This window comes from Dendropsophus ebraccatus, chromosome 6 (genome assembly GCF_027789765.1).
Source record: "Dendropsophus ebraccatus isolate aDenEbr1 chromosome 6, aDenEbr1.pat, whole genome shotgun sequence".
Classification (NCBI taxonomy): Eukaryota; Metazoa; Chordata; class Amphibia; order Anura; family Hylidae; genus Dendropsophus; species Dendropsophus ebraccatus.
In genome coordinates, this window is record NC_091459.1 from 108943711 (window position 1) to 108964416 (window position 20706).

The 20706-nt window shown below is 43.9% G+C and overlaps 1 protein-coding gene across 10 annotated transcripts in view; it reads left to right on the forward strand.

Annotated features, from left to right (window-relative positions):
• The window catches only part of ZBTB38 (zinc finger and BTB domain containing 38), a 34049-nt gene extending 25577 nt beyond the window's left edge, over window positions 1-8472 (forward strand). For all 10 annotated transcript variants that reach the window (XM_069975602.1, XM_069975609.1, XM_069975599.1 and 7 more), the window contains one exon: window positions 1717-8472. In XM_069975602.1, the coding sequence (XP_069831703.1) occupies window positions 1737-5501 (3765 nt within the window). In that variant the 5' untranslated portion in view covers window positions 1717-1736 and the 3' untranslated portion in view covers window positions 5502-8472. The remainder of the gene's footprint in view (window positions 1-1716) is intronic.
• The last annotated feature ends 12234 nt before the right edge of the window (window positions 8473-20706 follow it).

Here is a 20706-nt window from a genome sequence, read left to right on the forward strand (position 1 = left end):
CGGTGTGTTTTTTAATTGTGTGCTGTTTGCTGTTGAAGGCCAAATAAAAGTTTTCTACAATTTTAAAGAAGCTGTGGATACTGTCATCATTTATACGAGTTACGGCTCGCAGTATTTACATATCTCACATGCTTCAACTATGGGGAGCCTGAGTTGCACTATAGGCACTACAGCAAGATGGTGAGTTCTGCATGAGCATTAGATGCTAATTTATTAGTACATGCACATTTTAGTGCATTAATTTAAAGGGGAACTCCATGTAGAGGTACAAAAAATAAACTAGCTGAAGAAACATATAGCATTACTTACCTGTCTAACCCAGTTTTGACACTACCAAAAATACATTTGTTTGGGGGGTCTTTGTTCTGTATTGTGTGGCTGTACTTCCTGGTTGAGGAGTAGTACATAGTACTACAGGTTCCAGAATGCATTGCTTTCCCTCAGCTGTTTATCAGTGAGGCTGCAGCACCTGCTTCTGGCCGTTCAGAGATGGTGGATCACTCAGGGGATTGGGGGATCCAGCCAAGCCTCCTGTTACATCACGCCCTGACCCCTCACTGCATCATCAGCCTGTGCTCAGCAAACACACACAATGTGAGACAGAGGCATGGAATCCTAAGGTGGGAGAGCAGAGGGAGCAGGAGACAATGTGGATTGGCACAGAGGCCATTTTTGTTCCTTGATTAATATGAACTGTTTGTAGAGGCTGTATGTAAACAGTAAAAGGAGATCCTTGTTTTTGGTTGTATAGTGGCGTCAAATGTTAGATTATGTACACATATCTGGCATCATTATGCACAGCATAATTAGAGCATTTTGCCCTAGCTGTCATGGCTCAAATTACATACAGTCATGGAAGGATTGCTTGGGGTCAAGGACCCTTTGCACAAGCCAGTTTTTGGCTGAGACCGCCTAAGGGCTTATTCCCACACTCTGTGAAACATGGATGACAGCGACATGGAAGCCCTGTAGTGGAGTCTTTCCCCACGCTGATTGATTTATCAATACATTATGCCGGAAGGGGGCAAAGTGTTTAAATATTCGCTGCAGCGTTATGACACAGCTACACAAATATTCAAACATCATGCCGCGCAGAGAAAGACTCCACTACATGGCTTCCACGTCCATGCCGTCTGTTTTTCACGGTATGAGGAAATAAGCCTGTAGGCTTTAAACATCATATGTTGTTGTTTTTGTTTTTTTTTTGCATTTTTACCGCAATTTAGGTAAACATAGCAAAAATGTTGCCATTTGTGTGATGATTTTGCCCCACCATATGTGAACGTCCAAATGTCAAAGGTCCAGTGAAGAAAATGTTTGTTGGCTGCTTAATTGTTTTTTCCCCTTTATTGACAGTATTGAAAAAGGGCATGAAAGCCCAATAGACACCTGGTGCAGAAATTTATTCAACATTATTGTCGTTTATTGGTGATTATAGTTGATTATAGTTTACAGGCGTGGATTGGCCAGTGTAACAAGGCCTTTACTCTGTTTGTCTTCTGTCTGTACTTTTGTAATGTATAGCTGTTGAATGTATGCAAGCCCGTCCTAAGAGCAGCTGTGTCGGCATCATTCATGTCGTTGCTTTTTTAGCTATTTTATTTATATTTAAATTTTTGTTAACTATTACGCTTCATTTTATTAAGACACTAACCAAATAATTTGTCAATATTCATTTTTATGGAATCTAAAAATATTTCATCTCTGTCTTCACAGATTTCTATGCCTAAATCAGAATGTGCACTTCAGAAGACTTGGCAGATAGTCTTCATGGAGAGAGTCTTCTCTGCAGCCTAAATGAGCAGCGTATGCAAGGTTTCTTGTGTGATGTCACCATCGTGGTCGAAGACACCAAATTTAAAGCACATAGAAATATACTGGCCGCCTCAAGTCTTTATTTTAGGAATCAGTTTCGGAGCCAGAGTATCTTAATACAAGGACATGTGTTGGAACTTGCAGATTTTAAAGCAGATACATTTACAGAGATACTGAATTTTATTTACAGCTCTAAGATTGCGGTGAAGAAAAAGGAGACACTGACCGATCTCGCAGATGCAGGTAAAAAACTAGGAATAACTTTTTTAGAAAATATAAAAACTTCCAAAAAATTTTCATCCATCAAATGCTCAACAGAAACCGAGGGAACCTTACCACCTGTGTTTTATCGAGGAGAGAATAGTTTAAAATCAGAAACTGTAGATAAAAAGGGAGAAGACCCTGCAGTTGCTAATGGACCAAGAATAACCAATGCATTTTCCATTCTGGAAACTGAAGTCAACGGATTTTCACCTCTTGACTTGAGAGCAAATTTTAAGAAGACTAATGGCCCTTCTGAAGAAGAGAATGATAAAAGTAATTGTGATAATGGCGTCTGCAGTGACGGTGAGCCTGTTAACACCTTGGCTGAGCATTCCTATGCAGTGTCTCCTGGGGATGCTCCATACAAGAGAGACTCTGTGTTTGATCACAGCAATAAACTTAATCATTTAGGGAATGGTGAAAGCACCACAGCCGGCACAGTGCCCGGTATCCAAGAGCCGTCATCAGCTGGCAACATGCCAGTGCTGGAACCTCAGTGTTTTATGCCCCAAACTATAGCCCAGAGCAATTCTTCAACGACCAATGTTAGCTGTTCCACTGACCAAACAGCCAACCCTTCTGATTTCTTTAGCCAAAGGGAAAATGAAAGTCTTCTACTGCCACTTCCTCCAAGTAACGCACCTGCTCCCCAGTCTTTCTGTGAAAATGCACTTTATCCGCTTCCTAAAAGGCCTCATGAGACATTTAGCTGCAAAAACTGCAGTAAAGAGTTTGCACATTTTAAACGCCTACAGAGACATGAACAAATTTGTTTCAAGGTGGTCCACACCGAAAAGGATATGAGGTTACCCAACAGCCTTTCGCAGGTTTCCTCGGCAGATGGAGCATCTGACCAGAATGGTCTTCCCAATGGCTCTTCAACCGCATCAGATCATTTTGTGAAAATAGTGGATGGTAAAATATTCTATGTTTGCATTGTATGCAAGAGAAATTATGTTACCCTTTCAAGTCTTCGACGTCATTCTAATGTCCACTCCTGGAGGAAATCATATCCTTGCCATTATTGCAGCAAAGTATTTGCCTTAGCAGAGTATCGAACTAAACATGAAATTTGGCATACAGGGGATCGGCGATATCAATGCATATTTTGCCTGGAAACATTTATGACTTATTACATTCTTAAAAATCATCAAAAATCTTCTCATGGAATTGATCCAAGATTAGGGGTTGGCAGTAAAGCAAATAATAGAGGTCTAAAATCTAGTATCTATCCCTACAAACTATATCGACTATTGCCAATGAAGTGTAAAAGAACATCACTCAGTAGCTCGGGCAATGGCTCAGCGGAACACCCCAGCATCCACTTCCAAGGACAGAGTTCATTTAGCATGGCCACTGTTGTTCAAAATCCAGTGATCTCTAATACGATCCCTTTAGAAAACCAGGAGAGCTTTTCTTGTACACTAGACCCAGCGTCACAAAATGCTACAACCACAAACCAGGACTCTTGGCCATTTAACATAATTCAGTGCGATAAAAATGCAAATGTTTTATCCACTCAGAATTTGAGCTCTTCCAATGAAGTCTTAGACTCCATGCCAGAAGAGGCCGATAGTGAAGCCTGTCCTTCTTATACTGATAACTCAAATATTTCTTCTGTTATTAACACTACCAAGTCAGCGCCTTCTGTGATTATGCACAGCAGTAGGGTATCTTCTGTGATAGTGCATGGAAATGCCGTAACCGCAGGTACAACAACAAATGGAATTGGATGGAATCACAGTAGAGCCACTGTATCACCAGAACGAGAAGATACTTATCAGGGAAATAATGCTGAAGCTACACAGACAAAGGCCTTAAGTGAGGAAGAGCAGTCAGAAAAGAGCAAGGCGGGAGAATCGTATCAGGAGAGGCGAGAATTCATACAACCTGCCACTTCATATAAAAAGAACAAAAGTGTTATTCGGGAAGGAAACAAAACAGAAACATATATAGCTAAACCGGCATTACCCGGAACGCTAGTAAACAGTGGCATTGCTCCTCTTTGTCAGATCACAGTCAAAATCGGAAGCGAAGCTTTGGTGAAAAGGCAGATCTCTGGTTCATCTCTGTTTTTCAGAAAAAATGGAAGACCAAGATATTCTGAGAAAGCTGAGAAAACTAGGCATGATTCCGATGAGGACAGGAAAGAGAGGAGCTCCAATCGACTTCGCAAATCAGAATGCATTCAAATGGAAGAGATGTGCGATGATGCCAGTGACCAAGACGTGTCCGACAAACCCTGGCGACCTTACTATAACTACAAACCTAAAAAGAAATCTAAGCACTTTAAGAAATTTAGGAAACTTAAGAAAAAGAAAAAACACAGTAGACCTAGAGAAGTCGAGGAGGATATCATTGAAGTAGAAAAGGATGTTGATGAAGTGGACATGAAATGCTCTTCGGAAGATGTTAAAGATCAAGAAGATGAACAGGAGGAATCTCCAGAGCCTGAAGATTTTAAAGACCATGAGAAGACAGATAGAGTGGAAATGGCTACTGCACAGTGGCAGCTGGACAGCAAACCCTTTTTTTGTGAACTGTGTCAAAAATCTTTTCGGAATCCTTCAACGTTAAAAGTGCACATGCGCTGTCACACCGGGGAAAAGCCCTATCCCTGCAAGACATGTGGAAAATGCTTCTCCTTCTCAGGGAGCTTAAACAAACATGAACGCATCCACCAGACAGTGAAGAGCTTCACGTGTCAGCACTGCAGCAAGTCATTCATGTTACAGGAAACTCTGAAAAAGCACGAGAGGATTCACACTAGAGAAAAAACTTATGACTGTCAGTTTTGCTCCCAGCAATTCTTATACCTTTGTACAAAAAAGAACCATGAGCAAAAACATTTAGCAGAGCAGAGTGTTAAAGGATTTGTTTGTTTCCATTGCTCTAAAGTCTGCAAAACGGCTGCCGCTCTTGGGATGCACCAAAAAAAGCACTATCTCAAGGGTCTAAAGCATAAAGAACGTAAAGACTTTTCACCATCTACAGATGAAATAGCAGGCTGGAATAATGTTGCCAGTAGTACTAGCAAAGAAACCAATATCGCTGAAGAAAGAAGTTCCCTGAATGTGCCTGAAAGTTTTCCGCCATCCTTTGATGACTGCGAAGCCCCGTTGTTGTCTTTTAACAACGGTGTTACAGAAGTAATGCCCCACAATGTTAATGCTGCAAGCCTTGTGGAGAATGTAAATGAAATCGGAGAAAGTGATAGTCATTTCATGACTCCAGCGCCACCTCCAGCTGGATTAAACAACAGCGTGCTGATCGAGGCCCCGAGGGGCTGGAAGCACTGGAAAACAAGACAGTACAACTTAGAGGAAAGCATGAACTCTGATCATTCATCTTTAAAAGAGAGTACTAAAACTTTCACCGAATTAAAGACAATGACTAGTTTTGAGACCCCATTTGTCCCGTAAAGGGTTGAGACGGGACAATTCAAAATAAGCAGTGCAACTATTTTGTTAACCCCCTTGCTGCCAAGGCAGCCATGGTTAAAATAGTCAAGGTTAATAAAAAGTTAAGTGTTAATATGTGTTATTTTTCCTGAGCTGTACATCCATGCACCAGTTCTGTGTAGAAAAAAAACAGCTTATAATGTGTTTTTGAGAACAGTTTGCCAGGTACCACCTTCTGTGCAGATGAAAGTATAATATAAGTTTATTAAAGCAGCAGTCAGTGTGTTTTTCCCACAATAAATGTGTTGGGTCCATAAAAGCCCATAGAAATTCCCCTTCCTCTCTTACTTTGTAAACCAAATTGGGGGTTTCCATGTTCCTTGTTATGTATATGTTATGTGATAGTGGGATAGAGATGACTGTAGCACCAAAACTAAATGACAGCACTTTCCTGTAAGTTCCTCCCGGCCGTCCAGCTCATTCTTATGTCGTAGTGCTGTTACCTGTAGGGTATAACTGTGTGGACTGCTTCTTTTAATACCATATATTATGCTACATTTAGTATAAACTGTACAGTATATTTTATATTGTATTTAGTGTATAATTATTTAGGAAACAGCTCACTGCAGCCGAGACTAAAGAGAGAACTATGTGTATCTTCAAAATCGGAATCGCACATAATATGTTATAGTGAATTATACTGTTAACACAAAGTAACTACTTGTCATTGTTTCTTTATAGGATGCTTTGTTTAGACTATAACATTCTACGGTGTTGTATTAGTTGTTAATACTGTTTCAGCATTTTTTTTTTTCAAGATTGTGCCTGAAAGAATCAGAAAGATTGGAAGATAATTTTATCTATGCAACCAAAGGATATTTCTTTTTTGCATTGTTTGTGTTTTAATATTTTATGCCTAGGCTTTTTTGCACATTTTAGCAAATCCTTAAATCCCTTGGCTTCCCTTGTTTATGAGATTTGAAATTCAGGCTTTATTGTGTGAACACCAGGTTTGTGACACCTGTATAAAGCCAGACCCCAATTTGGGATGGTCACTTTCTATTCCAATGCCCCCTTCTTTAATTATTGTGTTCCCTGTTTCTAAAAGCAGAGGGGTGCTAGAAGTGGGGTGAGACTATAGTTTTAAATACGTTGTCTGTATAATTTTATGTTTAAAAGTGCAGATTTTAGGTTCTCAAATGCCGATACTCACCTTCCGCTGATCCCCCGCTTATGGCATTACTACGGTGCCAGTTCCTGTTGCTCAATGGTTCCTGCTGTCCATATTGAAACATAGGAGATGCCTGCTCTGCCAATCACCATGGCCTGCTTCAGTCAGTCATTGGCTAATGTCCTATGTGTAGTGAGCAGGATGTGCTACGCAGTTGGGACCAGCACAGTGGGGGATCAGTGGCAGGTAAGTACCACTATTTGTATTCCCATCCACCATGACATTTTGTCAACATAAAACTAATTATCCAGACAACCTAACCCTAATCCTAAAATAGTGGCATTGAGGGTTTAAGAGGATAAATTTTTACGTAAAGCCAAGTTATCCATGTAAACCTGTCATGATGAACATGCTATTTGATCTGTGGGGAGCTTGCTATAGAGTAGGAAGAGGAGGGTGTAATGGAAAAAATTCAATATAACAGCGTGACATCAGGGAAGAGTTTAGGAGTTGGTCACCCCAGCTTCCCCTACCCAGCTTGTCTTGAGTGACAGGTCTTTCACTATACACAAGACCTGTCAATCAAGAGGAGCCAGGCAGTAAGGAGAAGCTAGGGTTTGGGAACCATAGTCTACCGATAAACTTCCTTTAAATTGAACCTGTCAGGTGATTTATGCTTCCATATTGTATACCATATACACAGAGAAGATGTGATATATAGCAAGATTTCTGAGCAAAAAGCAGAGCAAACATGACAGGACTCCAAGGAGAGACTGTGAGTGTCCTGCTTACCCTACCTACACTGCATGATTGACAGTCTTCTCTGTACAGAGACTAATGCAGGGAAAGCTGTCAATCACTGTGTGTAGGCAAGGTAAACAGCACTCTCACTATCTCTTTAGGAGTACTGACAATACCGCACTACATTTTATTCAGAAATCCCATTCCAAATTACATAAAACTATTTCCCTTCCGGTACTGTAACACCCTATCAGACAACAACGTTTTTAATAAAGGGATTTGTAGTTCAGTATTTTAAGTTGCAACTTTTGATTATATCTTAGGGTTTATAGGACGCTTCACTTAGCCACATGTTCTAGTGCCGATAACATTTTTTCTTTCCCTGCACCATAGAACATTCAGGGGACCTATTTTTGTATCTAAGAACGTAAGAGAGACTTTGAGGAAAGTTTATATAATGAAGCTCCAGATTATTGACAATGTTTTTATTATACTTTTATGCATAATACACACTCTAACCACTACTATTCTTATTTGGTGACTTGCAAATCATGGTAAAATTACGCCACTACCATGTCTCTCCTGTGATTGCATGCTGCCTTTACTTTGTTGCACATGGGTCATGGTCCCTAGATGGGCTGGGGCTCCACAGCAATGTTTGGTTGTCTGCATATCACAGAAAAACGGTAGCGTTACCACAACACATACACAGTGTTTTGCTATGGTGGGGGGACTCACAACAAATTTCAACTTGGAATTCTTGTTGAGCAACACAAATTGCATGTAATTTTATTTCTTATTGTAGTCACGCGTGATATGTGGTAACAATTCAAAGTGACTTGCAGGTGACCAAATCTCGCCCTGGAGGCCTAAGCTGAGAATGTCCGTTTTCTATTTGCATATCCAACAAGACAAGACAGGAAAAAAACATATTGACCATGGTATTGGAAGATTCCTGAAATATCAACCACTATGAAAATACAGCACTAGAAAGTACTCTGTTCAGCACTGCAAAGGATTTTAGTGGCAATAGTAAAATGTCTTGACCATTACAATATAAAATGTTGTTTTAACTAGTCAGTATTTTTTTCATTTGTTTCCTACATTTTGTCTTGTTTTATTATGTCTCCATTTCTCATAAAGAGACTAAACAGTCGTGGAATTTCTTAAAGCTTTCTTCTTTTCCTATCCTAGTCAACTTTAAATCTGATTACCATTGCTTAAAGGGAAACTATCAGCAGGTTAGAAGCAGCTAACCTGTTGATATCTCTCTATAGGATTAGGGATGGTCCGAACCGAGTTCGGTTCGGGTGCGTACGAACCTGAACTCTCGGTAATGATTCCCGCTGTCTGCCCGCTCCGTGGAGCGGGCGGATCCAGCGGGAGGACCGCCTGGAAAACTGGGATACAGCCATAGCCATAGGCTGTATCCAAGTTTTCCAGGCGGTCCTCCCGCTGTATCCACCCGCTCCACGGAGCGGGCAGACAGAGGGAATCTGATGCCAAGCGTTCGGGTTCATACGACCATCCCTATATAGGATGAAAGAAGATTTCTTACCTTTATCCTCTGCACTGTTTTGGGGAACTTTGCAGTTTATTATATATGTATATAATACATATATACAATACCTTCCTAATAAATATTGGGGTGTCGCTCTGCAGTGATTTCACTCCAGTGCTCATCACTGTAGAGCACCAGATAAATATTCATTAGAAGGGGCGGGCCAAACAGGTTGGATCAGTGCACTGAGGGTGGTAGTCCCGCCCCCTGTGCACCAAACCGCCTAATTTACATATCCACTAAACTATAGAGTTCTCGAAGATGTTGCTGAGGATCAAGGTAAGAAAAGTACCTTCATCCTCAGCACCCTGTGCACTATAGGGACATGTCAGCAGGTTAGATGCTTCTCTTGTTAGTTTCCCTTTTTCCTTGTTAGTTTGCTTTTTACTGAAATTTGTCACAGTGTTGCAGTGCAGTTTTCAGTGATTTGTAAATGTTTAAGTAAATGTACTATTAAAGATATAAAAAAAATTTTTCACATGATCTGGTCGGCGCTAACACAGAGTTCCTGGTTGCGCGAGCCATTTTTCAAATGGCCGCCTGGTTCCCGGCATCCGTGCTGCCTTATGCTCTTGAGGTGGGCCAAGCACCCCCAGTGTACCAATATCCCTTGTCCTCAGTGACACGCCTCCTTCATAATCAAGGCTGGCTGTTTCACCGAGGGTAGGGGATATCTGTGTACTGGGGCGCCTCTAGTGCATAGAGAGGCTCAATTTGCATATAAAGAAACTGAAACCATACATGGCGGGAACTGGGCTATGATTTGAAAAATGGACCATGCCATTGGGATCTCTGCACTAGCACTGACCAGTTTATGTAAAAAGAAATTTTTAATATCCTTAGTGGTACATTCTCTTTCAACTCTTTTTAACATATTTCACCTGTATTGGGAAACCAGGGCAAATCCCAATAAAACACATGTGATTTTGTTGTGCAATGGTTGGTCACATCGGACACCACCCATGTGTGTGAAACTAGTTTAATAAAATTGTTATTACAGTGTAAAGGGGATCGACTAAATAACTGGAACACCCCTATGTTTACATGGTCAAATTGAACTGTTCTTCACACACCTGGCATCACATGTAGCACTCCTTTTTTCTCAGTCCTGTAGCTTATATCACTGTTGATAAACTGTTTATTACTTGCGTTGTAAAAAAAATCTGTTTTAGGCTACAAACCCACTTGGCGGGTCTGCAGCGAGTCCCCTTGCTGCATATTTGCAGCGAGACTCGCTGCAGATCCCGGCCCTATACTTTTAATGGCAGACAAACACGCAGCAGGGATGTACATCCCTGCTGCGAGTTTGTCTGCAGCCCACCCCATTAACCCCCCGGCCGCCGGAACTGATACTTCACCTGATCCCGGCTCCGGCGGTTCCCGATGTCTTCAGCAAGCCGGAGCGGGGACCAGGTGAACTATATGCTCCAGCCAGCCGCCCGCAGCCCCTTTAACACCTCCCGCAGCCCCGGCCGCCCGATCTCCCCCCCCCCCCCGCAGCACCGATCGCTCGCACGCCCCCCTGCAGCCCCGGCCGCCCGATCACCCCCCCCCCCCCCCCCCCCCCCCGATGGGGGCTGCAGGGGGGCGATCGGTGCTGCCGGGGGGCGATCGAGCGGCCGGGGCTGCAGGGGGGGCGTGCGATCGGTGCTGCGGGGGGGGGGGGGGGGCGTGCGATCGGTGCTGCGGGGGGGGGGGCGTGCGATCGGTGCTGCGGGGGGGCAATCGCGCGGCCGGGCCTGCGGGCGGCTGGCTGGAGCATATACTTCACCTGGTCCCCGCTCCGGCTTGCTGAAGACATCGGGAACCGCCAGAGCCGGGATCAGGTGAAGTATCAGCTTCGGCGGCCGGGGGATTAATGGGGTGGGCTGCAGACAAACTCGCAGCAGGGATGTACATCCCTGCTGCGTGTTTGTCTGCCATTAAAAGTATAGGGCCGGGATCTGCAGCGAGTCTCGCTGCAAATACGCAGCAAGGGGACTCACTGCAGACCCGCCAAGTGGGTTTGTAGCCTTAGGCGCTGGATTGTTCAAACCTTCAAAACTCAGGATGCAAACACCAGCAAACGGAAAAAATATATTCAGACAGAAGTAGCTTTGTTGGAAGGTTAAAATTTAAGGACACCAGATGTGTTTTTCTGTCCCTCGCATCAAGGTTGGCTGTTAGGGCCCTATTCCACAGTAACGATAATCGGCCGGATCGGCCCTATTCGGCCGTTTATCACTCTGTGAAATAGAGAGAACGATCAGCCGATGATCGTGTCATCGGCTGATCGTTCATTTAGGGCCAGACCTAAAATCATCGTTCCCCCACGCGCATCGCTACGGTTGAATAGCGGTGCATGGCGGGCGACCGACGATTTGAGAAGCAGCAGCATACATTACCTGTCAGGTCTTCTGCTCCGCTCTGTCTTCCTCCCTGGGTCCCGCTCGCTCTGGCTTCAGAATGGCCTGTCAGCTGACGGAGCGCTCAGCCAATCACAGGCCGGGACCCCCGCTGCCTGTGATTGGCTGAGTGGCCTGTCAGCTCACAGGCCATTCTGAAGATAGAGCGCACCGGACCCGGGTAGGAGGACAGAGCGGAGCAGAAGACCTGACAGGTAATGTATGCTGCAAGGACATCGGTAACAATGTCCCTGCATCCCTCGCTCAACGATCATCGGGCCGTGGAATAGGCCCAGTAAACGAGCAGCGATCTAGCAGATCGGCACTCGTTTACATTGTTGATCGGGCCCTCCTCGACCCGTGAAATAGGACCCTTAGTCTATGTTCACACAAGGTAAATTTTCTATTAATCACGGCCATTGTTGCCGATTTGCAACAATGGCAATGATTTATAGAAAATTTATGTTGTACTGCAGGGAATCCCGGACGGATTATATACACATAGTATACACTCTGGCCGGGATTCCTAGCGGCCCCAGGAAAAACTGACATAAATAGCAGCTGCACAACACTGACAGCTCACACAATGGAAAGTGCAGCTCCAGACGCACTGTCCATTGTGTGCTATGAAGACTCTTTGAAAAAAAATTAAGTTCCGCCTGTTCCTATGACTCAGTGATATTCTGAAGCTCAATCCGCTGTACGCCCAAAGAGTTGATATGTCACAAAGGATTAAACTTTAATATTATAAAGTCAATGGGACAGGCGAAACTTCTATCGGAGTCTGCCGCATGGCCTTCACTTAAAAGTTTCTGTGCATATTCGGTAGTGGGAACATACCCTAACTCAGCAACTCTGGTCACAGACACCCCTACCAGGTATGCAACAACAATAATTTCTCTCTGACATATTACACCCCTAAGACAAGTAAACAGATTTTTAGAAGAGCACAAGTAATATGTGACTGAGGAAAAAAAGAGGGTAATGGGAGGATTTTCGGGAAGAGCAAATGAGTGTCAGCGTGTACAGCACTATTCAATGAAGGTATACAGCAACAAAATGTATATACCATGTTGTAGTTTTTCTCCGTCGTTTACACTTGTCATTGCCCCTGTTTGTCTCAGCTTTTTTTATACTGTTATTTTGACATTTCCAGCATAAATAGGCTTAATGTCACAACACGGAGTAGATGCTCCCAACTTGTAATCCCATGGAGAATAATTCAGGTGTTTGCTAAAAGACTCATGTCAGGGATGCCGACAGCACATTGTATTAACATAGTGACTCACAGGTGACGTCTTCTGTGATTGTAGATGTTTTCTTTACTTCTGTTCTCTCTCCAGCTCAGACATTTGTGGCAGCTTCACCTGATCGCTGCAGAGACATCTGTGACCCTTTACTGAGCCCATAATTATACACCATAATTATACAGACCCCCTAAATAAATCACCTGCTGCCAAGCCCTAACTGCAATCAGCCATGGAGGTATGTTCATCACGTGACCGGGATAAGCTTTTATCAACTGCAAACAGTGAATGGTCCTGTTGAATAAAGGCAAGATCTAGCCAAGGCTCCTGTGATATCAGAGGATGATGTTTTGTCTACAGAGAGAAGGAGGAGATGGGGAGATGGAGACAATTCGCAATTTGTAGTTCCTCTATTTTCAACTTCTAGTCGGGTGAATCGTGAAAAAGCCGCTGATGTCAGTACTATTTGAAATAACACTATATTAGTAAGTTAGGGATCTTAAGGTGATCGTTTTATTTACATTTTCTGATACCCGAATACCCCTTAAGGCCGGGTTCACACTACATATAACATCGGCCGTTCTGTGACCGTACTGCACTACCGGCAGGATAATCTTCCTTTCTGGTGAATTCAGATGTGGGTGCACCTGTGTGCACCCGCATCCCAATTTACCGCTGCTTACAATGGAGTGTGTGGCCGGAACTGACATGTTCTGTGCAGCCGCTATTCAATGAATAGCGCTGCAGAAAACTGACATGTCAGTTTTTCGTGTGGCCGGATGGAATCCAAGCCGGAGCGTATACTATGTGCATTTTGTATAAATCACGGCTATTGTTGCAAATTATAACAACGGCCGTGATTTATACAAAACATACGTTGGGTGAACATAGCCTAAGGGTGCGTTCACACGTACAGGATCCGCATCAGATTTAATGGTGCAGATTTAATGCTGTGTTCAGTTATTTAGTTACATTGATATAAAATCTGCTGTGGATCCTGTACTTGTGAACGCACCCTACATAAAGAAATTCTCTATTGCTACAAATAATATTTTGCGATAAAACAATAATCACAGTACACAGCTGGAGAGACAAGTGAGAAGTACTGTGGTTACACCAAAGTGAATCAGCCATCAGCAATAAACATTACCTTTACTGTGAACGCACACTACGTATATTTGAGGCTGTATATTTGAGGCTGTATAGCAACCAAAACAAGGAGTGGATTGAAAACACAGAAAGGCTCTGTTCACATAATGTTGTAATTGAGTGGATGGCCGTCATTTATTGGCAAATATGTGCTGTTATTTTAAAACAACGGCTGTTGTATTGAAAAAATGGAAGTTATTTGCCGTTATATGGCGGCCATCCACTCAATTACAACATTATGTGAACAGAACCTTTCTGTGTTTTCAATCCACTCCTGGTTTTGGTTGCTATGAGGACCTGACATGAGGACCAAATACAGCCTCAAATATACATAGTGTGAACCCAGCCAGCTGTGTTTGCCCAGGAAACGTACACATCAAAACAGAACTGAACTTTTCCCACAATGAGAGAATTCCCCTTCAGATCAGTTAAAAACAGTTGCCACACATCACATGGACACTCTAGGGAGTTTCAGTAGTGTAATGTGGAAACTGGATGTCTTGGTCAGTTAGGTTATGTTCCCACTCTGTAAGACACCGGCCATTCCATGGCCCGGCCGGGCCAAGGAACGGCCGGTGTCAGAAGAGATCACCCTGGCCGATACTGCAGTACAGGCCGGATGATCTTTACTGCAGCTGAATTTAAATGCGGGCGCATCCGTGCGTGTCCGCATCCGAATTCCCCATTGTCGATTTTAACATCTGGCAGCTGACGGGTAGTGGGAAATTTGATCAAGAGTACGAACTTACCTCTTGCTATGCCCGCGGTGAGTGGTGGGACTGGCTTTTGGACCCCCGCCGGGCTCTGAGATGTCTGGTGCTGACAAGTCAGGACCTGGCTTATGGACTGGCCGCTCAGCCACTCAGTGACTTGGGCGGGACAACGCTCCAGCTACTGATTCCATCAGCCCAGCCAGAACAGGCATTTTCCCCCGAGTCATGACATTACAACTCAGGGAAAAATGCCTTCCGGCAAAAATGCCTTTCCGAGAGGTAAGTTCGTACTCCTGATAAAATCCCCCGCCCCCCCCCCCCCCCCCTGCCAACTGCCACATTTTAAAATTGGACGGACTTCTCCATTAATGTTTTGGGAACAGGAACAATGGGCAAGCGTAAGGATCTTTGCAACATTGTCAAGGTCCAATTTGCAGTGGCAAGACAGCTAGGTTATAGCATCTCAGAAATTGCAGGTCTTGGGGGGTCTTATCAGTCTGCAGTGGATCCTAGTAAAGTAACTATAATGGACACATGAGCTTCAAAACTGGACCATAACGCAACATAAGATAATGGCCTGGTCTGATGAATTCTGTCTCCTTTTATATATGTAGTTGGCAGGGTGTGAGTGTGTTGCATACCTGAGGAAGAGATGGCGCCAGGAAGCACTTTGGGAAGAAGACAAAGGCAGGTTGATACTCTGCACAATGTTCTGTTCCTAATGATGGCTCACAGATACTCAGATATCCTCAGGAATTATAGTAGGGCAGAATAGGCTGGTCGATATTGAGTTGCACATGAAAATCATACAAGTATGTTTCATTGTCAGTAGCAATAGTACAAGATCGCAACTGATCACTAGTTAACAGGAACAAATTGTAGTGGTCCACAGGTTGGTTAAATAGAGGACAAAGTGAAAGAGAAACAGAGAAACATGACAAAACTATCTAAAGGAGAACAAGCTGAGGGCACCAGGGTCAGAGAACTTAATAAACTGAAATCCACTGGGAAAAATACAAAGTAAAAATAATTCACTTTCCAATACTACATGCTGAACTGTGCGACATAAACATACAGAAAATCAGACAGATACAGAGAAGGAAGCAGAAAGACTATATATGTTCACACCTATGGGGACATTTTTTAAGTCCCCACAGTGCCAAGGTAGTAAGAATTTATGTAGAGGTGCAATGCTGCTACATAAATCCTATACGCAACGGAGCCCGTCCATGCTCTCAATGTGAAATCTATGCCAACTCAGAGCTGGAATAGGTTTCCTTAACATTTTTCCAGTGTCCCCGTGTCCCCTTTGTGTGCTGCCACACCCCCTGTTATGCCCCCTCCCCTCTGGCGCAAGTGGTGCAAAGAGCCCACTTGCGAATAAATTATTCACAAAACAAACGTTTGCGAATAGATTTATGCACAGGTGGGCCCTATGCTCCAGAAAATGGCCTGTGTGCCACATAATTAATGTCCCTCATAGTGTTTAACCCCTTAGCTACCCATGACGTATCTGATACGTCATGGTGCCGCGGGGGGAGTTCAGAGAGGGGTCCCGGCGGGACCCCGCTCTGAACGGCGCCGCTCCCGGCTGTGATCTGCAGCCGGGAGCGCCGCTATTAGCCGGCTAATTAGCTGTGCCGGCTAATTAAGCCTCTAAATGCAGCTGTCAAACCTGGCAGCTGCATTTAGAGGCTTAGCTCAGTGCATCCCTAGTGTCTAGTGGGTCGGATCTCCCCCCCGCGATCGCATCCGTCCTTCTGCCCGTGTCGGGCCTCAGCGTCGCAATGACGCTAATCCCGGCTCGGCAATAGATTGCTATGGCCTGCTGTGGCCTTCTAGTTAAAGTTAAAAAAAAAAAGAAAAATGTTTTTTTTATTAATAAAAAAAATCCCCTCCCCTAATAAATGTCACCCCCCTTTTCCCATTTTATAAATATAAATAAACAAATAAACAGACATATTTGGTATTGCCGCGCACGTAATCGCATCGCATCTTTGGTTGCATCAAATCCAGAAAAAAATGTAATAAAAAAATTTATCAATCAGCCTCAATCAGCCCCATAGACAAAGGATAAAAGCGCTATAAGCCTGGGAATAGAACGATTTTAGGGAACATATTTTTGTTAACAAGGGTTTGAATTTTTTACAGGCCATCAGATAATATAAAAGTTATACATGTTACATAACATTGTAATCGGAATGACTTGAGGAACATATATAACAAGTCAGTTTTACCCCGGGGTGAGCGGCGTAAACACGAAACTCCCTGAAATGAAAACAAATTCCTTTTTTTTTCAATTTGACAGCACAAATGAAAAAGCAAAAGCGCAAAAATGAAAATTGGCTTTGACCTTAAGGGGTTAATTAGCATTATCTACGGCAATTTTGCCACAAATTGCGCAATTCATGGTAAAATATTGCTTATTAACGCTAAGTAAATGCCATGTGTGAACATAGCCTAAATTGCACCTGAAAGCCCATTAAGGATCAGCAGTAACACCACGAAGCCAGATCAAAGCAAAAAACAGGCGTGGATCCAGTCCTCTAGCATCAACAAAAATTGCAACAAGCAGAAGATGACATGGTAGGAACTCTCTCACAATGTGTAACTGGATGTTTCTGTGACATGTACCACCTACCTAAATATTGTTGTAGACCAGGTACCCTCTTTCATAGCAGGGGCCTCTTTCAGCACAAAAATGTGCCCTGTCATACTGCATGGAATTTGGGGACATGATTTAGAGTTTTATCCCCACTGGTGAGAATGAAAACTGCAAAATACCAGGATTAGTTTATAATATAGAAAGAAAAATGGAAAAAAATGTAAAAAAAAAATATGTAGACCATGAAAACATTATTTATATAATAATTCTTAAGACTAAACAAATGTAATTCTTTTAATCTCTCCTCATAACTAAGATGCTCCATTCCCCCTATTAGTTTAGTTGCCCGTCTTTGTACCATCTCCAGCTCTAGAACATCCTTTCTATGAATCGGGTTCCAAAACTGGACAGCATACTCCAGATGAGGCCGCACCAAAGCTTTATAAAGCGGTAATATTATATCCCTGTCCCGAGAGTCCATGCCTGTGTTAATGCATGACAATATCCTGCTGGCCTTAGAAGCAGCTGACTGACATTGTGTACTGTTCTGTAGTCTATTATCTACAAGTACACCCAGATCCTTCTCTACCAACTGCCCCAGAGTAACTCCCCGTAGGACATTTGATGCATGTGGGTTATTAGTAACCAGGTCCATAACTTTACATTTATCCACATTGAACCTCATTTGCCAAGTGGACACCCAAACACTCAGTGTGTAAGTCAGCTTATAACATATGCGCATTTTCCATAGACTCTAATGTACTACACAAAGACACAAATAGGACAAAAAGAAAAACCCAAATCTGTGAACTAGGCTTAACTGAGGTCATAGGTGGCTGGTACTATGGGGTATCTATGACTGCAACTCTGAAAGGCACTTGCAGGTGGCACTATTAGTAGGATTTCTCTGTCACCTAAGCATAAGCCCCAGTGTGTCAATGTGCAGTGTCCCAGTACACGAGTCACTAAGTTTTTACCACCTGTAAAAATGTAACCCAGGTGCCACACCAAGTACTGGAAGCTGTGTTTCCACTCCAGCCACTAGGTGTCTCACTTCTTCCTGTGCACAGCTGCAGAGTAAATGCTTGGGTATGTTGTGCCTCCACTGTACCCTAGGCTAGACTAATGCTATGTTTACACGAAACGATAATTGGCCCGATCGTACGATTAACAATGTCGGAGTAATGATTTTTTGTCATAACGATCAGCGTTTAGAGGGTACGATATATCGTACGGAAAAATCGGTTTGCGATCGTTTTAAGATCGCGCACCCGCAGCCCAGCCCGCCAGCAGTCCGGCCCCCAGTTGGCAGCCCGGCCCCTGCTCATCCGCAGCCCGGCCCCACGGTCAACCGCAGCCCCCTGTGCCACCCTGATCGCCACCCCCGCCGCTCTGATCGCCGTTGCCACCGCTCCGATCGCTCCGGCCACGAGCATACCTTACCTGCTCCGTGTAGCAGGTGTTAGAAATCCCCGGCTCCGCTCTTCAGTGCACTGATTGGCTGAAGAGGAGCCATTTAAAATTCCCGGCTCCCTTCTTCAGCCAATCAAGCGGCGGGGGTGGCGATCAGAGCGGCGGCAGCGGGGGTGGCGATCAGAGCGGCGGCGGCGATCGGAGCGGCGGGGGTGGCGATCGGGGTGCCGTGGGTGACGATCGGGGCGGCGGGGGTGGCGATCGAGCCAGCGGGGGTGGCGATCGAGCCGGCGCAGGGGCTGCGGATGAGCGGGGGGCCAGGCTGTGGGCGGGGGCCGGGTTGCGGGCGGCCGGACTTTCGCACAACGACTGTTTACACGGAACGATCTGCAATTTTTTTGCGAACGACGAACGACGATTTAAGAACAAGTTAAAAGATCAAAATGAACGATTTCTCGCTCGTCGTTCGATCGTTCGCTGCGTTTACACGTACGATTATCGTTCAAATTCGATCGCTATCGTGCAAATTCGCATGATAATCGTTTTGTGTAAACGCAGCATAACAGTCAGAAGGCAGTGCGAAACACTAGAGGTGAGGTAACCGGAAGACTAGGACCACCTTTGCCTACGCTAAGAATTGTTCAGTCAAGACAGTCACCCCCTAAGGAAAGGCAGAGAAACTAATCCCCAGTAAGGCCCAGTTCACACAGAGCAAGAGGGGCGTAATTCCGTGCCGCAGAATTCTGCCAGCCTCCGTGTCATAATGACATGAACATGTTCATTCTTCAGCGCTGAGATACGCTGAGCGATGCATCGTGTGTGCCTCCCATAGAATGTCATTATGACACGGAGGCTGGCAGCATTCTGCGGCAGGGAATTCCGCCCCTCTTGCTCTGTGTGAACGGGGCCTAAGGCAAAAAAGCTAAGAGCTGAAGCACCTTACTGATACACGCTCATCCACTTAGGGAAATCTTCAGTGGGAGCTCAACCTAGAGACGGAGGCATAGGACTCACATGGTGGTCTCTGGACTTGTGTAGGTAGAAGGCGTATATATATATATATATATATATATATATATATATATATATATATACACACGAGAGTATGAGAAGTAAGCAGAGTACTGTTTACTAATTTGCTAAGGACTACTACCCTCGCACAAAAGTCTTCTCTTTTTCCTACTCTCTCAAGTCTTCCTCAAAGGATCTAAAGTATTGTATTTTTGCACTAGCACCTGTGAGCAGTTTTACCATTGTATTGTGTATTGCACTGAAGTTGTCCTAAGTAAAGTTCACCTCCTGTTCAAGTGCTGTCATCTCTGCCGCCTGGTGTGTCCGGGGGTAGGTGCTACCACTCCTGGCAACCATGACAAGTTGTGCCAAAACACCAGAGCTCACCAACTGCACATAACACCTACAACTAGTGCGCCAGATCACTGCAAATGCCCCATGTAACTGCATAAAGTGATGCATTACTGCCATACACCAATTATGTGATGTTATAATATTGCGCAATGGGCTACGGTACCCTACAAAAATAACTGGAAACAGGCAGTCATGTATCAGCAGAAAAACATTGCTCAATTCATGAGTACTCGAGTTGAGTAATACAATTGTGCCTATAGAACAGTGTGAGCCTTTTTTAGCAGCAGATGACAGCCATCTGCCTTCTCTTAGTTTCTATAGGTGAATCAGACTCATAGAGGTCACTGACTGATGAGAAGACCCATGTACTGTGCTCCTGCCCCCAGACGGAAGCCCTGTCCCTATATCATGCAACTTCCTGGTATTAAAGACATTAGGAAGTGTCCTGCAACCTCCTGGTCACCAGATCATTACTGGTAATGCCAATGTTTTCTTCTTTCGTTTTTTTCTTAAAACTGACTAAGAAGATGACTGACGAATATGTAGATGACTAACTCCATCGGGGAATGTGAAACTGCTTGAATAAGGAACCATCTTCAACACCGGTCATATCCAAAGGATAGAAAGGAGGATGGAGATCTTGGGTCTTTTTTTATGGAAGACATACCGTTTCCACAGCTTTCTATTGATATATAAATGCTTTTTACTTGAAGGTAGTAAAAAGCATGATGGTATAGTGCTGTGCAGAATGTTTAGGCAGATACAATAAAATTTAATTTGTATAAAAAAAAATGAATGAATAGAACAGAATCTAAATCAGATTATTTTTGGTGTGACCGCCCTTTGCTTTTAGAACAGCATCAGTTCTAGGTAACTT